The sequence below is a fragment of the Trichosurus vulpecula genome, chromosome 2 (assembly GCF_011100635.1).
Source record: "Trichosurus vulpecula isolate mTriVul1 chromosome 2, mTriVul1.pri, whole genome shotgun sequence".
NCBI classification, from domain to species: Eukaryota; Metazoa; Chordata; class Mammalia; order Diprotodontia; family Phalangeridae; genus Trichosurus; species Trichosurus vulpecula.
This window is the reverse complement of record NC_050574.1, coordinates 224,255,092-224,274,050: the sequence shown is the minus strand read 5'-3', so window position 1 is coordinate 224,274,050 and position 18,959 is coordinate 224,255,092. Positions and strand designations below refer to the sequence as shown.

General features: G+C 39.9%; 1 protein-coding gene across 1 annotated transcript in view; it reads right to left on the bottom strand.

The window, feature by feature from the left end:
• The window catches only part of MYO3B (myosin IIIB), a 636,303-nt gene that overhangs the window by 191,674 nt on the left and 425,670 nt on the right, over positions 1 to 18,959 (bottom strand). Inside the window, exon 29 of the mRNA XM_036744020.1 lies at positions 14,678 to 14,798. Coding sequence (XP_036599915.1) covers positions 14,678 to 14,798 — 121 coding nt within the window. The remainder of the gene's footprint in view (positions 1 to 14,677; positions 14,799 to 18,959) is intronic.

Below are 18,959 nucleotides of genomic sequence, written 5' to 3'. Positions count from 1 at the left end.
AACAGGGATGGTCAAACCCTTGTTTGCAATGACCACAACCCCTGTGTGTTAACCTTCCATGTTCAAGAATGCTGAATTTTCTTTATCTGATCCTAGTCTTTTATCTTTCCATCTTTCTCTATGTCTTACTCCTTTTAAACTTACTCTTCATCTTTACAGTGACCTCCAAACCCACCATATCTCAGTGCTATCCCAGATTATCACTCCTGATGTACTGCACCCTTTTCCTTTCTCAGTCCTGACCCTTTGGTGAACCAGTTCAGTACTATACTATCCTCTACTCTTGAATCCCTTGTTCACTTAGGATCCATTGACAATCACATTTTGCCAAATCCCAGCCCTGTATTATCTCCACCCTTTGACTCATCTGCTCTTACTCATCTAATGGTGAACAGAACTTGAAGAAACAAGACCCGGCTGACTGATTATTCTACAAATTTATGCTAGACAATTTGACTGGACCTTCACTTCAGCAAGGCAATCCTTCTCCCTAACTAATTTCCTATCCTTCTCTCTAGTCCTTCACTGAAGTCTCTGATGATGAGATTGCCCTTCTGCTTACCAGGGCCAACCCTTCTATATGTTCTCTTGATCTCAGCCCCTTCTCTCATGGCCAGCAGATTGCCCCTACTATCATCCTCACTATCTCTCTAACCTTCCATTTCTCCCTAATTACCGATTCCTTTCCTGATACCTACAAACACACCCATGACTTCCCTATCCATGAAAAGCCCTTCCTAGATCTTATCATGGTCACCAGCTTTCTCCCTTTATCTTTCCTTCTCTTCCCTAAGCCTAATAAATGCTTATTGACTGCTAAACTCCTTGAAAAAGCTACCCTCAATCAATGCTTCTGTTTCATCTCCTCTCATTCTCTTCTAAATCCAGTTTAATATGGCTTCCTGTCTCATTCAACTGAAACAACTCTCTCCAAAGTTACCAGTGATGCCTTAATTGCCAAATACAATAGCATATTTTCAATACTCACTTTTCCTGATTTCTCTGCAAAATTTGACATTGTGGACCACCTTCTCCTCTTGGATACCTTTTCCTCTCCGGGTTTTGGTGACTCTTGGTTCTCCTCCTACATGTCTGACTGCTCCTTCTCAATCTCTTTTGCATAATCTTCATCAACATTATGTATACTAACCATGGATACTACTAAGGGCTCTTTCCTGGGTCCTCTTTTATTTGGAGTCGTTATCAGTTCTCTTGACTTCAGTTACCACCTCTGTGTTGATCACTCCCTAATCTATTTATCCAGCACTAGGCTCTCTCCTGAGTTTAAGTCTGGCATCACTGACTGTCCATCAGATATTTTGAACTAGATGTCCTGTAGGCATTTGAAGTTCAACATTACCAAAAAAGAATTCATCTTTCCCCTCCAACCCATGCCAATTCCAAACTTCCCTATTATTGTTGAAGCTATTACCATCCTTCCAGTTATTCGGGTTCGCAACCTTGATATCACCCTTGACTCCTATTTCTTAATTGCCACACATATCCATTCAGTTGCCAAATATTGCAATCTTTTCATTATATCTCCTGAATATATTCCCTTATCTCTGATCACCCTCTGATCACCATCATTCCCTTATCACCATCTTTGTTTAGGCTTTCATCACTATAGCTCGGATTATTGCAGTAGCTTTCCCATGGTCTCCCTCCTTCAAGTCTCTCCCCTTTCTAGTTCATCTACCACAAAGCATAGCTGGCAAAGTGATTTTTCCAAAGCATAGGTCTGATCATCCCACCCACCTCCAACCACACCTAAGCCAATGGAGCTTTCTGATATATCCCAGTTCTTCACCTCCTCCAGGAAGCCTTTCCGAACTCCTCTTAATTCCAGTGCCTTCCTTCTATTGTGTTTCCTATTTATCCTGTATATAGCTTGCTTTGTACATATTTATTTGCATAGTGCCTCTCTCATTAGACTGTAAGTTCCTTGCGGGCATGACTATCTTTTGCCTCTTATTGTATCCCCAGTGCTTAGCACATAGTAGATACCTGGCACATAGTAGGTGCTTAATAAATGTTTACTGAACTGAAATAGAAGACAAAGAACCCAAATCCTGTAATGTGAGAGAAATAGTCACCTACTATTTCCACTTATGATTGCCACATCATTATAGTCAAAAGGGTACAACAGATCTGGAGCAGTTCATGACTCTGCCACTTAATGTTTGTGTTGCTTTGGGCAAGTCCTTTATCCATTCTGGACTTCCTTTTACTCTTTTTGTAAAATGGAGGCACTGTACTAGAGAACCCCAAAAGTCACTTCTGTCTCTTAATCTGTGAACTAAATCTAACAAGCTACCCTTTAAAAAGTGTGCTAGCAATAGCAAGTGGTCTGCTAATGGATTAGTAATAGTTAACATCTGTACACTGGAATAACAGCTTCCTAAAGAAAATGCACATTTAAGCATCGTCCCACACTTGGTGCTCATTGTCACATTATAAAGATAGATTTGTTCCAGAAATTCAGCACTCAGTGCAAATAGAAACTCTGTTCCTTTATTTAGCTAATGTCTCTGGCTTCTTAAGCAAAAGCCAATATTATACTTTTGCAGAAGAAATCAGGAGGCTCAAGCCAATATAAAGACCGGTTGGAAGCATGGTAGAAGAGTAAAAATAAATGTTTCAAGAGAATCAGATTTGCCCCTGGACCCAACACAAATAAAAATTCATCTTTTTATATAAATGAATTCTTTTATTCAGCAGATATGTATTGAATATCTACTATATGCACAGCTCTATGCTAAGCATTGAAGAGATACAAAAAAATAAATTCCCTGCTCTCATCAAACTTAGTCTAGCAAAAGACTAAGACTGGATCAAAGACAGCTAAAAAGGACAGTAGAGGTAATATAAGCTAATTCTCTCATTTTGCAACTGAGGAAACTGTGGACAAGAAAGGTTAAGGGTATTGTCCATGGTTGTATACATAACAGATGGAAGAGAGGTGATGTGAACCCATGTCTGAACTCCAAACCCACCATTCTTTCCATTATAGCATGCAGCCTCCCAAAAGAAGGCAGTATGTGGTAAATATTCCAAGAACAGTGGTATGAACAAAGTGCTATGGGAGACCAAGGGAGGGAGGGATTACCAAGGAAGGTTTAATGGAGAATTTGGTCTGGTACTGAAGCATAGAGTGAAAGGAGAAGGGCATATCAGGGAGAGAAAATGCTCTAGCAAAAGCCTAGAGAAGGGGAAGTTCAAGCTAAATGGAAATTTATCAAATACCCTTAAGGTAATTTTACATATGCTTCCTCTCTAATTTGCTCTATTGACATTTTTTTCATTTAAAAATATTTTTAATGTTAAAGTTCTTGGTATTATGCCATATTTCATCTTGGTAGAACCGATATCTAACATGGTGTATCCCACATGGTAGGCATTTAATAGAATCATATAGACTTGGAGTTGGAATGGACCTCACCTTCCTCCTCTTTTCCCCAGCTTTTGCCCTTATAATAGAGGATTTCAGCATCTATGTCAATGCTCTCTCAAACTTTCCTAGGTGCAGCCAGGTGGTGCAGTGGATGGATCACTGGGCTTAGAATCAGGAAGACATCTTCATAGGTTCAAATCTGGCCTCAGATACTTACTAGCTGTGTGACGCCCCCCCAAGCAAGTCATTTAACCCCATTTGCCTCAGTTTTCTCATCTGTAAAATGAGCTGGAAAAGGAAATGGCAAACTACTCCAGTATCTTTGCCAAGAAAATCCCAAATGGGGTCACAAAGAGTCAGACATGACTGAACAACAAAGCATAGCTAGCTCTTACTGTCATGGAGAAAAGTGCTTTAAAAGGAGGAGATTGATAACAGTGGTATAGATGTTTTTACCCAGTAGCTCAGAATACATTCTAAGAGAGGGCAGCTTTATTGTTGGTTGCTTCTATTTGAACTCAAATTCCCAGAGATGGGAATATACGTGACTCAGTCACTTAAAAAAAAGCTGGCAATTTTTGAGGTGGAAACATGATTCTCTTCTGTGTCATCCTCACAGCTCTGGCGGCCGGGAGCCAATTGGACTGATCTCAGAAGTGATGAGGCAGTCAAACTGCCTCCCAGGCAGCAGGGCAGCATGTGGGCCAGGTTCTCTTGTGGGCTAGAGAATACAGATTGCCACATATCTCTGCAAACATTTGTATGAATGGCACATTTTAAATACACGTGGCAGCACTCACAGAGAATAAGAAACCAATATCTTTAATGAATCAACCAAATTTTACCTTCTAACCCTTTTTCTTCTACCTTGGTTATTTTCTTTACTTGTCTATTCTTCGTAGAATGGGACCTTTGAAGTAATATAGATTTTGTTGTTGTTGTTTACTTTTTTCAGTTGTTTCCAACTCTCCATGACCCTGTTTGGGGAATTTCTTGGCAGAGATACTATAATGGTTTGCCATTTCCTTCTCTAGTAGATTAAAGTAATTGACTTAATTGATTAAAGGTTAAGTGACTTGCCCAGGATCACACAGCTGGATTTGAACTCAGGTCTTCCTGTTTCCAGGCCTGGTACTCTATCCACTGTGCCAACTAGCTGTCCTAGTTATGCTAAGAAACCTCAGATAAATGCCACCCATGAGGTTTGCCATATGGAAGACCAATTGAATTAAGGACATAGTTATTTATTATTGTGTTTATCAGGATTAAGATAAGGGAGACTCCCAACAGATGAATAAAGCATCATGGAAGAAAGAATCATTTCTTTCCTTACATCATTTTTTATATAGTGTACTCCCTCTCCAGCCTTCAATTCCTCAACGTCCTCAACAACCACCTAGCACCATGAACTTGTCCTTGACTCATCTCAGCCCTGGGGATCCCCTCTCCTGATTAGTGACATAATTTCAGTAGAACACCCACCATGCTTCACATCTTCCACAGGTCCCTCAAAGTTGCAGTCTAAAGCATACTCTCGCCTTCCTTCCCTCTTTTAGTTGTGGAACCACCAACCATGGCCAAACCTACCTTTGTCCCTGGACGGGATGTGTCCACCTATCTGTATCCACCTATCTTTTATGTCCAGCCCTCACCATAACTTTAATTTATCCTAAAGTGTCCTCCTCCCCACTCCCTTATGGGAGTAGTCTCCTTCTATTAGCATCTTGGGGGCGGAGCCAAGATGGAGGCTGGAAAGCAGGGGCTTGCCAAGGGCTCTCCCCCAGGACCCTCCAAACACTGATAAAAAAGACTCTGAACAAATTCTAGAAATGCAGAACCCATGGAATAGCAGAGGGAAGCAGGGATCCAGCCCAGGACAGCCTGGATGGTTGCTGGGTTATTGTGCTCAGAGCTGGGAGTGGAGCAAAGCCCAGCGTGGGCTGTGCCCAGACCAACCAAACTGGGAGCCGGGTGGAACAGGCCCTAGCACCCTGAATCAGTGAGCTGTGGCAGTTACCAGACTTCTCAACCCACAAACACCAAAGAAAACAGAGAAGGTTAGTGGAAAAAGCTGCAGGGACAGAGTGAAAGGAGTTTGCAGTTCAGCCACCACCCCAGGGCAGCAGAGGTGGTGCAGCTACAGAACTACAGCTGCAGTTGCTTCCAGCCCCAGGCCCACCTGGTGGGGGTAATTAAGTGGAAGATGAGAGCAGAAGTGCAGAGCCTGCTTAAGATTTGCGTCAGGCCCCAGTTGGTGGTTCTTGGGGGAGGAGGAGTGCTGGTGTGGCAAAGCTTGCTGTGTGGAAATAGCTCTGAAAACAACAGCATATCCCCTCAAGCTTGGAACAAAGTACTCTCTACTCTACAAGCAGTCATATCCCCATGAAAAGCTCAAGGGTGAAGTAGTTGGCTGGGAACATGAACAGGCAGTGAAAACAGACTCAGATTCAGATTCAGACTTTGGAATCTTTCTTTGGTGACAAAGAAGACCAAAACATATAGTCAGAAGAAGTCAACAAAGTCAAAGAGCCTACATCAAAAGCCTCCAAGAAAAACATGAACTGGTCTCAAGCTATGGAAGAGCTCAAAAGGATTTGGAAAAGCAAGTTAGAGAAGTAGAGGAAAAATTGGGAAGAGAAATGAGAGTGATGCAAGAAAACCATGAAAAACATGTCAATGACTTGCTAAAGGAGACCCAAAAAAATACTGAAGAAAATAACACCTTAAAAAATAGACTAACTCAAATGGCAAAAGAGCTCCAAAAAGTCAATGAGGAGAACAATGGCTTGAAAGGCAGAATTAGCCAAATGGAAAAGGAGGTCCAAAAGACCACTGAGGAAAATACTACCTTAAAAATTAGATTGGAGCAAGTGGAAGCTAATGACTTTATGAGAAATCAAGATATTATAAAATAGTACCAAAGGAATGAAAAAATGGAAGACAATGTCAAATACCTCATTGGAAAAACCACTGACCTGGAAAATAGATCTAGGAGAGATAATTTTAAAATTATTGGACTACCTGAAAGCCATGATCAAAAAAGAGCCTAGATATCATCTTTCAAGAAATTATCCAGGAGAACTGCCCTGATATTCTAGAGCTGGAGGGTAAAATAGAAATTGAAAGAATCCACCGATTGCCTCCTGAAAAAGATCCCAAAAAGAAAACTCCTAGGAATATTGTCACCAAATTCCAGAGCTCCCAGATCAAAGAGGAAATACCACAAGCAGCCAGAAAGAAACAATTTGAGTATTGTGGAAACACAATCAGGATAACACAAGATCTAGCAGCCTCTACATTAAGGGATCAAAGGGCTTGGAATATGGTATTCCAGAGGTCAATGGAGCTAGGATTAAAACCAAGAATCACCTACCCAGCAAAACTGAGTATCATGCTCCAAGGCAAAATATGGATTTTCAATAAGATAGAAGACTTTCAAGCTTTCTCAGTGAAAAGACCAGAACTGAATAGAAAATTTGACTTTCAAACACAAGAATCAAGAGAAGCATGAAAAGGTAAACAAGAAAGAGAAATCATAAGGGACTTACTAAAATTGAACTGTTTTGTTTACATTCCTACATGGAAAGATAATGTGTATAATTCATGAGACCTCAGTATTCAGTATTAGGGTAGCTGAGGGGAATATACATATACATACACATATATAGATATATATAGACAGAGGGCACAGGGTGAGTTGTATATGAAGGGATGATATCTAAAAAAATAATCAAATTAAGGGATGAGAGAGGAATATAGTGAGAGAGGGAGAAAGGGAGAGATAGAATGGGGTAAATTATCTCACATAAAAGTGGCAAGAAATAGCAGTTCTATTGGGAGGGAAGAGGGGGCAGGTAAAGGGGAATGAGTGAATCTTGCTCTCATTGGAGTTGACCTGAGGAGAGAATAACATACACACTCAATTGGCTATCTTACCCCACAGGAAAGAAGGAGGGAGATAAAAAAGGGGGGGATGATAGAAGGGAGGGCAGATAGGGGGAGGAGATAATCAAAAGCAAACACTTTTGAAAAGGAACAGGGTCAAGGGAGAAAATTGGATAAAGGGGTATAGGATAGGAAGGAGCAAAATATAGTTAGTCTTTCACAACATGAGTATTGTGGAAGGGTTTTGCATAATGATACGCATGTGGTCTATGTTGTATTGCTTGCCTTCTTAGGGAGGGTGGGTGGGGAGGGAAAAGGGGAGAGAATTTGGAACTCAGAGTTTTAAAAGATGATGTTCAAAAAAAAGTTTTTGCATGCAACTAAGAAATAAGCTGTACAGGCAATGGGGCATAGAAATCTATCTTGCCCTACAAGAAAGTAAGGGAAAAGTGGATGGGGGAGTGGGATGACAAAAGGGAGGGCTGACTGGGGAACCAGGCAATCAGAATATATGCTGTCTTGGAGTGGGGGGGGTAGAAATGGGGAGAAAATTTGTAATTCAAATTCTTGTGAAAATTAATGTTGAAAACTAAAAATATTAAATAAATAAATAAATTTTCAAAAAAAAAGAATAGAAGCATCTCGAGGGGAGGGACTGTCTTTGCCTTTATGTTTGTATCCTAAGCACATACAACTGGAGATACAGCAACTCCCTCTAGCAACTTCATTTCAATTCAAAATGCATTTATTAAGCATCTGTTATGTACTAGGCCAGTCAGTCAACAAGCATTTTCAAGTTTCTCCTCGCACCAAAAATGTGCTAAGTATTAGAGGTGCCATGAAAGGCAAAAGACAATCTCTGCCCTCATGGAGTTTACTATCAATGGGAGGAGATGACACATAGGGAGTAATGATTGTGGGGGAAGGGGACACTTTGATCTAGAGAGCTACATGCACATCCCAGGGCCATCAATGGCCCTTTTCACTTTTGTTCTGCCACTGGACCCAGTGACTCTGAAAGAGAGAGTGAAGCTGATGATTTTGAGCAACTCTGGTTCACTTAAATCCAATTCACTCACAAGTCAAGACATCACCCCATGATGCCATTGGTCCTCTTCAAAAACAAAGAACAAACAACCACAGCAATTACAAGGATGGTACTGAACCCTAGAGAGCTCTAGTCAAAAATGAAAACGTCATTGTTCTCAAGGAACTTACATTCTTCTAGGTGGATATAACATCTACCTAGATAAAAGAGATATGAGATATCTGATATATAAAATAAATGTAAAATAATTTAGAGAGGGGCACTAACAACTAGACAGTTAGGTGGCATCATAGTGGATAGAGCTCTGGGCCTGGAATCAGGAAGACTCATCTTCCAGAATTCAAATCTGGCCTCAGACACTCACTAGCTTTGCAACCCTGGGCAAGTCACTTAACACTGTTTGCCTCAGTTTCCTCACCTGTAAAATGAGCTGGAAAAGGAAATGGCAAACCACTCCAGTATCTTTGTCAAGAAAATGCTAAATGGGGTCATGAAGAGTCAAACAGGATTGAAAAAACGACTCAACGACACCTACCAAGTGGAAGCATCTGAAATGTCTATGGAAGAGAGCAGTCCTGTACCAGGTTAGTTGTAGAATGAGTAGAGAAAATACACCAGAGAAAAGAAATGCAGTAGAAGTAGAAATGACCAGATTTCACAACTGATTGGATATGGTGAGGAAGGAAGGAAACAAGTACTTTATTAGGAACCACTATGTGTCAATCACTGTGCTAAGTACTTTTCGCAAATATCTCATTGTTCTTCACAACTACCCTAGGGGGTAGGTCTTATTATCATCTCTATTTTATAGATGGGGAAATTGATATATAGAGGTTAAGTGACTTGCCCAGGGTCAGACAGCTAGTAAGTATCCAAGGCTGGATTTGAACTCAGGTCTTCCTGACTCCAGGTCCAAGGCTCCATCCACTGTGCTACCTAGCCGCCTCTGCTGGATATGTGAGAATGAAGAGTAAAGGATAATTCCTGTATTGTGAACCTGAGTGAGCAGAAGAATGGGGTGGCCTGCACAGAATTAGGAAAATTAGGAAGAAGGGAAGACTTTTTGAAAAGATGGGTTCCTTTTGGACATTTTGAGTTTGAGATGCTGTAATGTGTCTGTGGAAGGAAGGAAAGGAGTGGAATCAAACTTTACAACAGTGCAGGGTAACGTGGTGCTGGACACTGAATAGTATGTGATGGAGATTATATCAGAAGTTAGAATTTGGAGCAGTTCAGCCATTTTAGCTCAGGTTTAAAGACCTTCATCATAAGTGACAGGTCAGGTTTTAAAATGCTAAATGGTCTATGACATCCTTGCTGTCTCTTATTTATTCTACTTGAAGCTTGAGGTACAATCTTAGCTAGATTTTAATGAGTCCACCTAGGACTCTTCCCTCAGCCCTCTGCTTCTGCTGTCACCATCTGTGAGCCATTGCCAGCTAGGTGTCAGGGATGACTGAGTGGGCCTGGCAAGCTTAGGAATGTATAAAGATTCAAAGATAACACCACTCAGGACAATGAATGCCTACCATTCAATTCAAAATCTTTTGTGTAGAAGCAATGATAAAACAAATTTAACATGTCAGTAACTTAAATAGAAATCCCTCTCTCAGAGTACATAAATGACAAACTAATAGTAAAACAGCTCTTAAAAGAGTCCCATTTACAGAGGTCAGTGAAATAATTTATTTTCTCTGAGTAATTCTGAGCTGAGTTCTCATAAGCTGGTCTAGACAGCCTTGGTCTCTAACCCCAACTATATCAATATTCTTTCAGAATATGGTAGCACCTTGGGGTTAAGGGTATTTGAGTACATCAAATTGTTTCTCTAAGCTAATGCCCTATTAACTGAACTAATTGAAAAGTGTGCTCCCTCTAAATTAAAATCAACTGATCTCGCCTATTCAGCATATTGATCCTCACTATGTCTGCTATGTCTTTTTATTACCCTGGTCTAAGGGACGTGTATTATTTGGACAGCTTCAGAAGTGAAGGCGAATTCCAAGTAGAATCAGTCTGTTAAAGGATCGTGCCCACATTTTCCTATCACTTAAATTTATAGTATAATACATACCCCAAGTTAGGAGGCAGTATGGTTAAGTGCTGGTCTTGGAATCTGGAGGACCTGCCTCTGATCCATGCTGGCTGTGTGACCTTAAGCCAGTCACTTAATTTAATTTCTCAGTGCTCAAACAACTCTCCAAGACTACAAGCTACAGAACAGGTGTCAATCTGCATTGATTGAAGGTGTTTCCTTACAAGGAACTCCCTACGTTGATGAATTTTTTTTGAATAATATTTCATTTTTTCCCAATTACATGTAAAAACAATTTTTAACATTCATTTAAAAAAATTGAGTTTCAAATTCTCTCCCTTCCTCCCCTCCCTCTCCCCTGAGACATTCAGCAATTTGATACAGGTTATACATATGTAATCATGTAAAACATATTTCCATATTAGTCATGTTGCCTACACTGATTAAATTATAGGTCTTATTAAAAAAAAACAACCATAGTCTAAAATGTAACACATCATTTTTTACCAAAACCACATTAGACTAAACAAAATTTATGTCCTGTGACACATTCCCTTTTTTGATACACCATTAGTCCTTCCTACATGAGTCCCACTGTTCACTCCTCTGGCTTCTGGTTAAAACTGTGTTGATGTTATGGCCATATCCCTCATCTGCTTCCCTGGACCAGCTAGTTTTGGCACTAGGAAGTTATATCTGCTTAATGACTCTCCTCTCAGGCTTGTGATATCAACTCTGATTCTAAGCTATTCCTGGACCTGCATTTGAAATCTGCCATCTTCTATCTGTCAAGGATTGTCCATATTTTTCCAGAAGTTTTTTTTAAATGTTCTATTTCTTTTCTTCCTGGTACTGCTAAATGTGTTTTAATCTCTCATGGATCATGAGATACATGAGACAGAACTGATACCAGTTATTTGCCATTCCAACCCCCTGCCAAGCAGACAGACATGGTAGCCAGGGGCAACACAGTTTAGATTATAAGCTCATTTTAAAAAACACACATAGAGTAACTACTAAGGAGTAAGAGCAATATTAACTCAGAAAAATTGAAAAAGCAGTGGAAAGAAATATGAACCTGTAAAAGGCTCGGTATGGTACCTAACTGATCCTGGTCTTCCCAAGAACGTTCATAGATGAAACTAGAAGGACCACAAATATACATGAGATACATGTAATAGATAGGCAACTATTTCTATGGAAAGCTATCCTCACCATTAACAAGAGTGAAACTACATTTGGATTCTGTTACAACAGTATCCAGTGGGCTACTGGAGGAAGTTAGAATGGCACTGAATAAATTGCCTCAGAAAAAGCAGAGGAATACAACATAACTTTAAAGTCACTTAGAGATAGATTTTTTCAAGATATCTTGAAAAAGAGAAGATTCCAAACAATGGGAATTTCTCTCTCTCCATATATGTGTGTGCGTTGACCTTAAGCCACACACACACACACACACACATATATGCATATATACATATTTGTGAGGAAATTGGGGTTAAGTGACTTGCCTAGGGTCGCACAGCTAGTAAATATCAAGTGTCTGAGGCTGGATTTGAACTTAGGTCCTCCTGACTCCAGGGCTGGTGCTCTATCCACTATGCCACCTAGTTGCTCCTCTCTATAAATATTTATGAGGATGGTCCATGTATTCTTGGATGAAAGCAGAAGAAAACAGGTAAACTTTGAGACTATTTTCTATAATAGAATATATTTTCACAGACAAGTGAGAGATAGAGTTTAAGATCCTTCATTGTATATTATTTGTTATGCATATATATATATATTTACGTACACATACACACATTATATACATACAATTCCCACTCATAGAGAGCTTATGTGCTAATGGAGGAGACAGGAACATATATAGACACCCACGTGTATTTACATACATGTCCTTATTTTCTCCCCCATTAGAATATAAGTTCCTTGTAAATAGAGATTGATTGAATTCGCATTCTCGGCACCTAGCACAACGTCTGACCCATAGGAGGTGTGTTTAATAAATGTTGCTTGATTTATGGATTGGTTGTTTTATGCCTTATTTGATGTAGATTCTCATAGTATGGTTAAACAGCGTTACTTCAGTGGTGGCACCCACCAAGGAATCTTGTAGAAGCTTTTCTAATGAGAGAGATATTGCTGGAGGATAATCTTTATGGTTGTGTTTTGTTCTACCACATCAAATGATTTTAATTATTCAATCAACAGATATCTATTAAGTGTGGTGGTGTAATAGATAGAGTACAGGGCCTAGAGTCGGAAACACCTGGATTCAAACCTAGCCTCAGCTATGTAACCCTGGGCAAATTACTCAACCTTATTTGCCTCAGTTTCCTCATCTGTAAAAATGATTTGGAGAAGGAAATGGCAAACCTCTCCAGTATCTTTGCCAAGAAAACCCCAAAAGGGGTCACAGAGAGTCAGACATGATTGAAATGACTAAACAACAACAACAAAAGATAAACAACAGTGAAAAACTTAAGAGATATCATCAATGCAATGAACCAGTCATGATTTCAAAGCACAGGTAATGAAGCATACTACTTACCTCATGACAAAAGCCTGTGTCTGTGTGTGTGTATGTATGTGTGTGTGAGACAGAGAGGGGGGTAGAGAGAGAGACAGAGAGAGAGAGAGAGGAAGAAAAGAAGAAAAGAGAGTCATTGAAACAGGTTTTTGAAATGTACAGAAGAGAACATAGGATGGCCAAAAGGAATCACAGACAAGCAAGATAGTTTTGAAAGTAATACATTGTTTCTTACATACTTAGAAAGACAAGTTATATATCACAGAGGTTCTCAGTTTCATGTACAACCCTTTCTAGTCTACTGCATTTAATGGAAGTGCTCATCTTATATTTAAGCTCAGAATAAAATAATGAGGAAAAAAAGAGAAAAAACCTGAAAAAGAAAGAATGTATATAGCCCAGATTGTGAGGTACAGTTAGATGGATGTCCACTGAGTTGGTCTTGGACATTTTCTACAAATGGTCAATGTATTGGGACCAGAGTGAAAAAGATCAGGCTGGATTGCATTTTCTGGAAACTACCTAGCATTTTCAATGATTCCAAGCTGTTCCCTGATGCAAAGCTCATATTTTAAGCAGCAATATTCTGGTAATGCATTATGGTTATAAATCATGAAACACCATGATAGCAGAAAAATAAAAACTGCAGAAGACTGGAAGGGCAATGGCAAGAAGCACAGTGAGGCTTAAGGAGTGTAAGTGAGTTGAAGATGAAAAATGGCGTATGTGTATGAAAATTAAAAGAAGCAGGCCAATCACATAGTAAAATAGGAGGATAACAGATGGATGGACTGAGTACTGCACTGATATCAACAAAATATTTTTAAAAGGTCAGACACACCTTATAGCACATTGGGTGGGTAAATATAGATGCTTAATAGGGAGCAAAAAAGACAATCCTAACAACACAGGAGTTGAAGACAGTGCATGATCTACAGCCATGGAGAGAGTATCCAAATCAATGAGATTATGGATCCACTGATGTCTACACACCTTTCTCAGCTGCACAAAATACATCTGGGCTTTCACAACAATTTTTACATATTTTTCTATTCAAAAAAACCTGAGAGCCCAACTTATTTTCTTATAGATGACTTTGACCCACAAAGAACTGATTATTCAAAGAGGAAAAAATGGTAACCTTAGGATGAAGTCATCATTCCATCTAAAAGTAGATCACAGGACTGTAGATTTAGAGGCAGAAGTGACCTCAGAAATCCTCTAGTCTAGTAGGTGCTCAATAAACACTAATTGAAAATTGGTTAAATTACTGAGATAATGATTGATGGAGTTAGATTCATCTAGAGCAGGTGTTCCAATTTAGTAGTTTGAGAATCCCTTGGGGCTTCTTGAAAGTGATCCAAGAAGTTCATGCTAAAATTCCTTAAAGGCATCTTAAGTAGTAAATAATTTTAGAATGTTATGAGTAATATATTGGGCAACTAGGTGGCACAGCAGATAAGAGTACCAGACCTGGGGTGCGGAAGACTTATTTTCCTAAGTTCAAATTTGGCCTTAGGTACTTATTGGCTGTGTGACCCTGGGCAATTCACTTAACCTGTTTGCCTCAGCTTCCTGATCTGTAAAGTGAGCTGGAGAAAGAAATGAGAAACCACTCCAGTATCTCTGCCAAGAAAACCCTAAATAGGGTCACAGAGAGTTGGACACAACTGAAAAAAACTATCCACATTGATTCAAGAATCAATACCCCTGTTCACTGTTGATTGGATGAGAGGTGGCCATGCTTAGGTACTGTCACACTCAAGAACTAAGACTCACCAGCTTCCATTAGGGTTTCTAGTCACAGCAACGCAAGTGCTTGTGGGTTCTCTACCTTCTGCATAGCCATGGAGGATTTGGGATCCTGTGTTGCTTTTTCGGAGAAGATAACGCCTAAAAACTGAGAGCAAACAAACAGACATTTAAAGCCCCTGAGATATGAGGCTGGTCTCTGGTAGCCATTTCCCCTTTTAATGCCCTTTCCCCAACCTTTTCCCTCTTCTCCCCCTTCAGTACTGTCTTTCCCAACACTAGATTGCCAGGTTCTTCATGCTGTTCCATAGCTTTCCTGGATCTCCCCTTGTGGTATCCCACCAAAACTTACCAATCCCAAGTCCCACTGGACTCTGTGCTAGGTCACAAGTGGTTTATTGAAAAAAGTAATTTGTGATTATGGGTGATAATATCAGAAAGTAGACAGAGGATCATGGGCCCTAAGTCAAGTCAGTCAATAAATATTTATTTAGTACCTACTATACGTATATTTAAACCTGTTTGCCTCAGTTTCTTTATCTGTAAAAATGGGTTGGAGAAGGAAATGGCAAACCATTTCAGTATCCTTGCCAAGAAAACCTCAAAATAGGGTTGGACAGGATTGAAACAACTGAACAACAACTATATGCCAGGACTGTACTGAGTGCTGGGGATATAAAGGAAGGTAAAAGATAATCCCTGCTCTCAAGGAGCTCACAGTCTAATGAGGGAAACAATATGCAAATAAGTATGTACAAACAAGCAATATACAGGATAAATCAGAAAACATTCAGCAGAGGGAAGACACTAACCTTAAAGGGGGTTGAAAAAGGCTTCCTCTAGAAGGTAGGATTTCAGCTGGGACTTGAATAGAGGCAAGGCAACACAGGAGACAAGAGATGAAGAGGGAGAGCATTCCAGGCATGGAGGACAGCCAGGAAAAATGCCCAATCAGGAAATGGAGTGTCTTATTTGAGAAACAGCATAGAAGCCACTGTCATTGGATCACAAAGTATGTTGGGGAGAGAGACTATAAGATGTAAGAATCAACCAGTCCAAATGAACTACAAAGAAGGAAGACGCTATCGGTATCCAAAGAAAGAACTGATAAATATGTATGTATAGAATGATTTTACCAGATCTATCTATCTATCTATCTATCTATCTATCTATCTATGCATACATACATATATATACACATATATGTATGTATTTGTATCTAATCATAGCCATCTCTAGGGCAGGGGGAGGGGAAAAAGGAAAAAATAATTTATGTGATAATTTTATTATATATTTAAAAGGAACAGATTTGTGAGAAAAAATCAAATAATCAATCAATAAATATTTATTAGGTGCCTACTATGCATCAGGCACTGTGCTCAGTGTTGGGGATACAAAGAGGCAAAAGACAGTCTACACCCTCAAGGTTGTGTTTGTCCTTTCTTCTCAAAAAGGACCATGACATCAGGGAAATGATGCCATGACTTGCAGTTGACTTTGATTTGAGTGAGTGAGGGAGGGCTATGCAAGGTCACTAGTCTCACTTTCTCCTGCAGAGCCATCTGGGTCCAGTGGCCTGATATGAACCAGGAGAACTGGAGATGGCCCAGGATGCACTGGGACACCCCAAAAGCTTACAATCTAGTGGAGGAGGCAACATGCAGATAAATACATAAAAAGCAAGTTATACACAGGATAAATAATAAGTAATAGAAGGGAGGCACTATAATTAAGAGGGTATGGGCTTTCAGGAAAGATGGGATTTTAGTTGGAAAGTTCAAAGGAAGGGAAGGAAGGAAGTAGTTAGGGGGGAGGAGGGAGAGCATTCCAGGCATGCGGGACAGTCAGAGAAAATGCCTGGACAGGAGAGATGGAGTGGTTTTGTTTTTGTTTTTGTTTTTGTTTTTTTTGAGGAACAACCAGGAGGGCAGTGTCGATGGATCAAAGAGTGTGTGGTGGGGAGTGAGGAATAAGAAGACTGAAAAGGTAGGATAGGGCTAGACTTTAAAGGTCTTTGAATGCCAAATAGAACATTTTGTATCTTATCCTGGAGGCAATAGAGAGCCATTGGAGTTTAAGGGGAGGGGGTTGACATGGTCAGACCTATGCTTTAGGAAAGTCACTTTAGTGACGGAATAGAGGATGGACTGGAGTAAAGAGTTGAGATAGGGAGATCCACCAATAGGCTATTACAATAATATAGGCATGAAGAGATGAGGGTTCGCACCAGAATGATGGCAGCGTCAGAAGGGAGAAGGTGGTATGTTCGAGAAATGTTGCAAATGTGAAATCAAAAGGCCTTGGTAACAGATTGGATATGAGGAGTAAGAGATAATGACTCCTAAGTTGTGAGCCTGAGGGACTGGGAGGATGGTACTGCCCTCTACAGAAATAGGGATGGGGGAATTGTGGAGGGGGGAAGAGAAGTTCTATTTTGGATATGTTGAATTTAAGATGTCTACTAGACATCCAGTCTGAGATGTCTGCAAAGCAGCTGGAAATGAGATACCAGAGGTCATCAAAGAGGTTAGGGCTGGGTAAGTGAATCTGAAAATCATCAGCCTAGAGATGATAATTGAATCCATGGGAGCTGATGAGATCACCAAGTGAAGTAGTATAGGGGGAAAAGAGAAGAGGGACCAGGACAGAATCCTGAGGGACACTTACAGGTCCTAATGAGACTGAGGCGCCTTTCTCTATGGTATCAGGAAGTGGTCAAAATAAAGCAATGGGAAACCAGGAAAGACAATTTGAAAGCTCATTAACATGAAAGCCTGTGGAAATTGAGAGTGATGTTGTAAAGATAAGGGTGGTGTTTTGCAAGGAATATAGGAAAGGATAACTAGGGAGTTAGAATTTGTCAGAAATACAACACTAGTGGAGAGGGGCTCTGGTTCTAGATAAACCTTCCATCCTGATTCTTTAGACAGAAATATCTCTAGATCAGAAAAGGGAAATTCATCAGACTAACCTAATTTAATAGAAATGTGTTTAAAATATTCAATTTCCTTCCTTAGTCTGTAATATGGCTTCCTGAGTGGATTTATTCACCAGAAAAAGATTGCCCTGTGGAGATGACCAGTCCTGGTTCTTGGGCCAAGTATATGTTATATTATAATTTAATATTTTGGTATTCTGGTTTATAAGTCTGGTGATTTTGATAAGTGTAACTCAATTCCCCAGAGCCTGATGCCCCTAAGTGAATTTATAAAATTAAGTTTCTAAACTGACAAATTTGTAGCCAAGACACTGGACCATGGTGACCTCATCAAGGTACAGAACCCTATGAGTTTCAGATTGGCACAGCCAATACACCCATCCTATTATTTCTACAACATAGTAACATTAGAACAGGATCTTTCTGGAGACATAATAGCTTAATCCAAAGGACCCTAAGGAAATTTCAAGCAATGTAGCAGTTAAGAGACATTCTTTGGTAGATGAGTTTTCCAGGGTTCCCAGGTCATGCTACAGAGACACTGACTTTTCTGGTCTGTGAAAGAGAGGCCCTGTTAGAGTTCCATCTTAAAGAAACCCAAAGGCACTGTGGTAGAGTATAAAGATTGCTCAGTTTGAAATCAGAAGGATGGAGTCTGAAACTTTCTCCCACTATTTATTACCTGTGTAACCTCTGAGCAAGTTGTTTAACATCTCTGGAACTTGGTTTCCTCATTTAAAATATAGGGATTGGATTAGACAGCTTCAAAGATATAAATCACTGGGCAGGTAGGTGGCACAGCAAGTAGAGGACCGGCCCTGGAGTCAGGCAGACTCCTCTTCCTGAATTCAAATTTGGCCTCAGACACTTGATAGTTGTGACCTAGGGCAAGTCACTTAACCCTGTTTGCTTTATTACTTCCTCATTGCTAAAATGAGCTGGAGAAGGAAATGGCAAATCGCTCCAGTATTTTTGCCAAGAAAACACCAAAAGGGGTCAGGAAGAGTCAGAGATGACTGAATGACAATAACAACATCAATATATAAATCTATTAGCCTTATTAAATTTTCATTCTGAGGATTCTTTCCTTAACAATCCCAGTTATAAAATGTTCAAAGGTGGGGGAGGTCCTGATATTTCTTATGTCCTTTTCCTCTTTAACAACTACCCTGAGTACTTTGGACTTCTCCAAATAGACACTTCTACTCTCTGCATCTCTAAGTTAGAATAATGGAATATTAAAGAGAGAAAGGACTTTAGGAATTTTTCTAGTTCAACTTCTCTCATCTTAAGAACCAGAAAACTGAGTTCAGAAGAGATGAAGTGACCCTTTAAAAAAATGATTGTCTTGAACTCTGAGTGCAGAGTGAA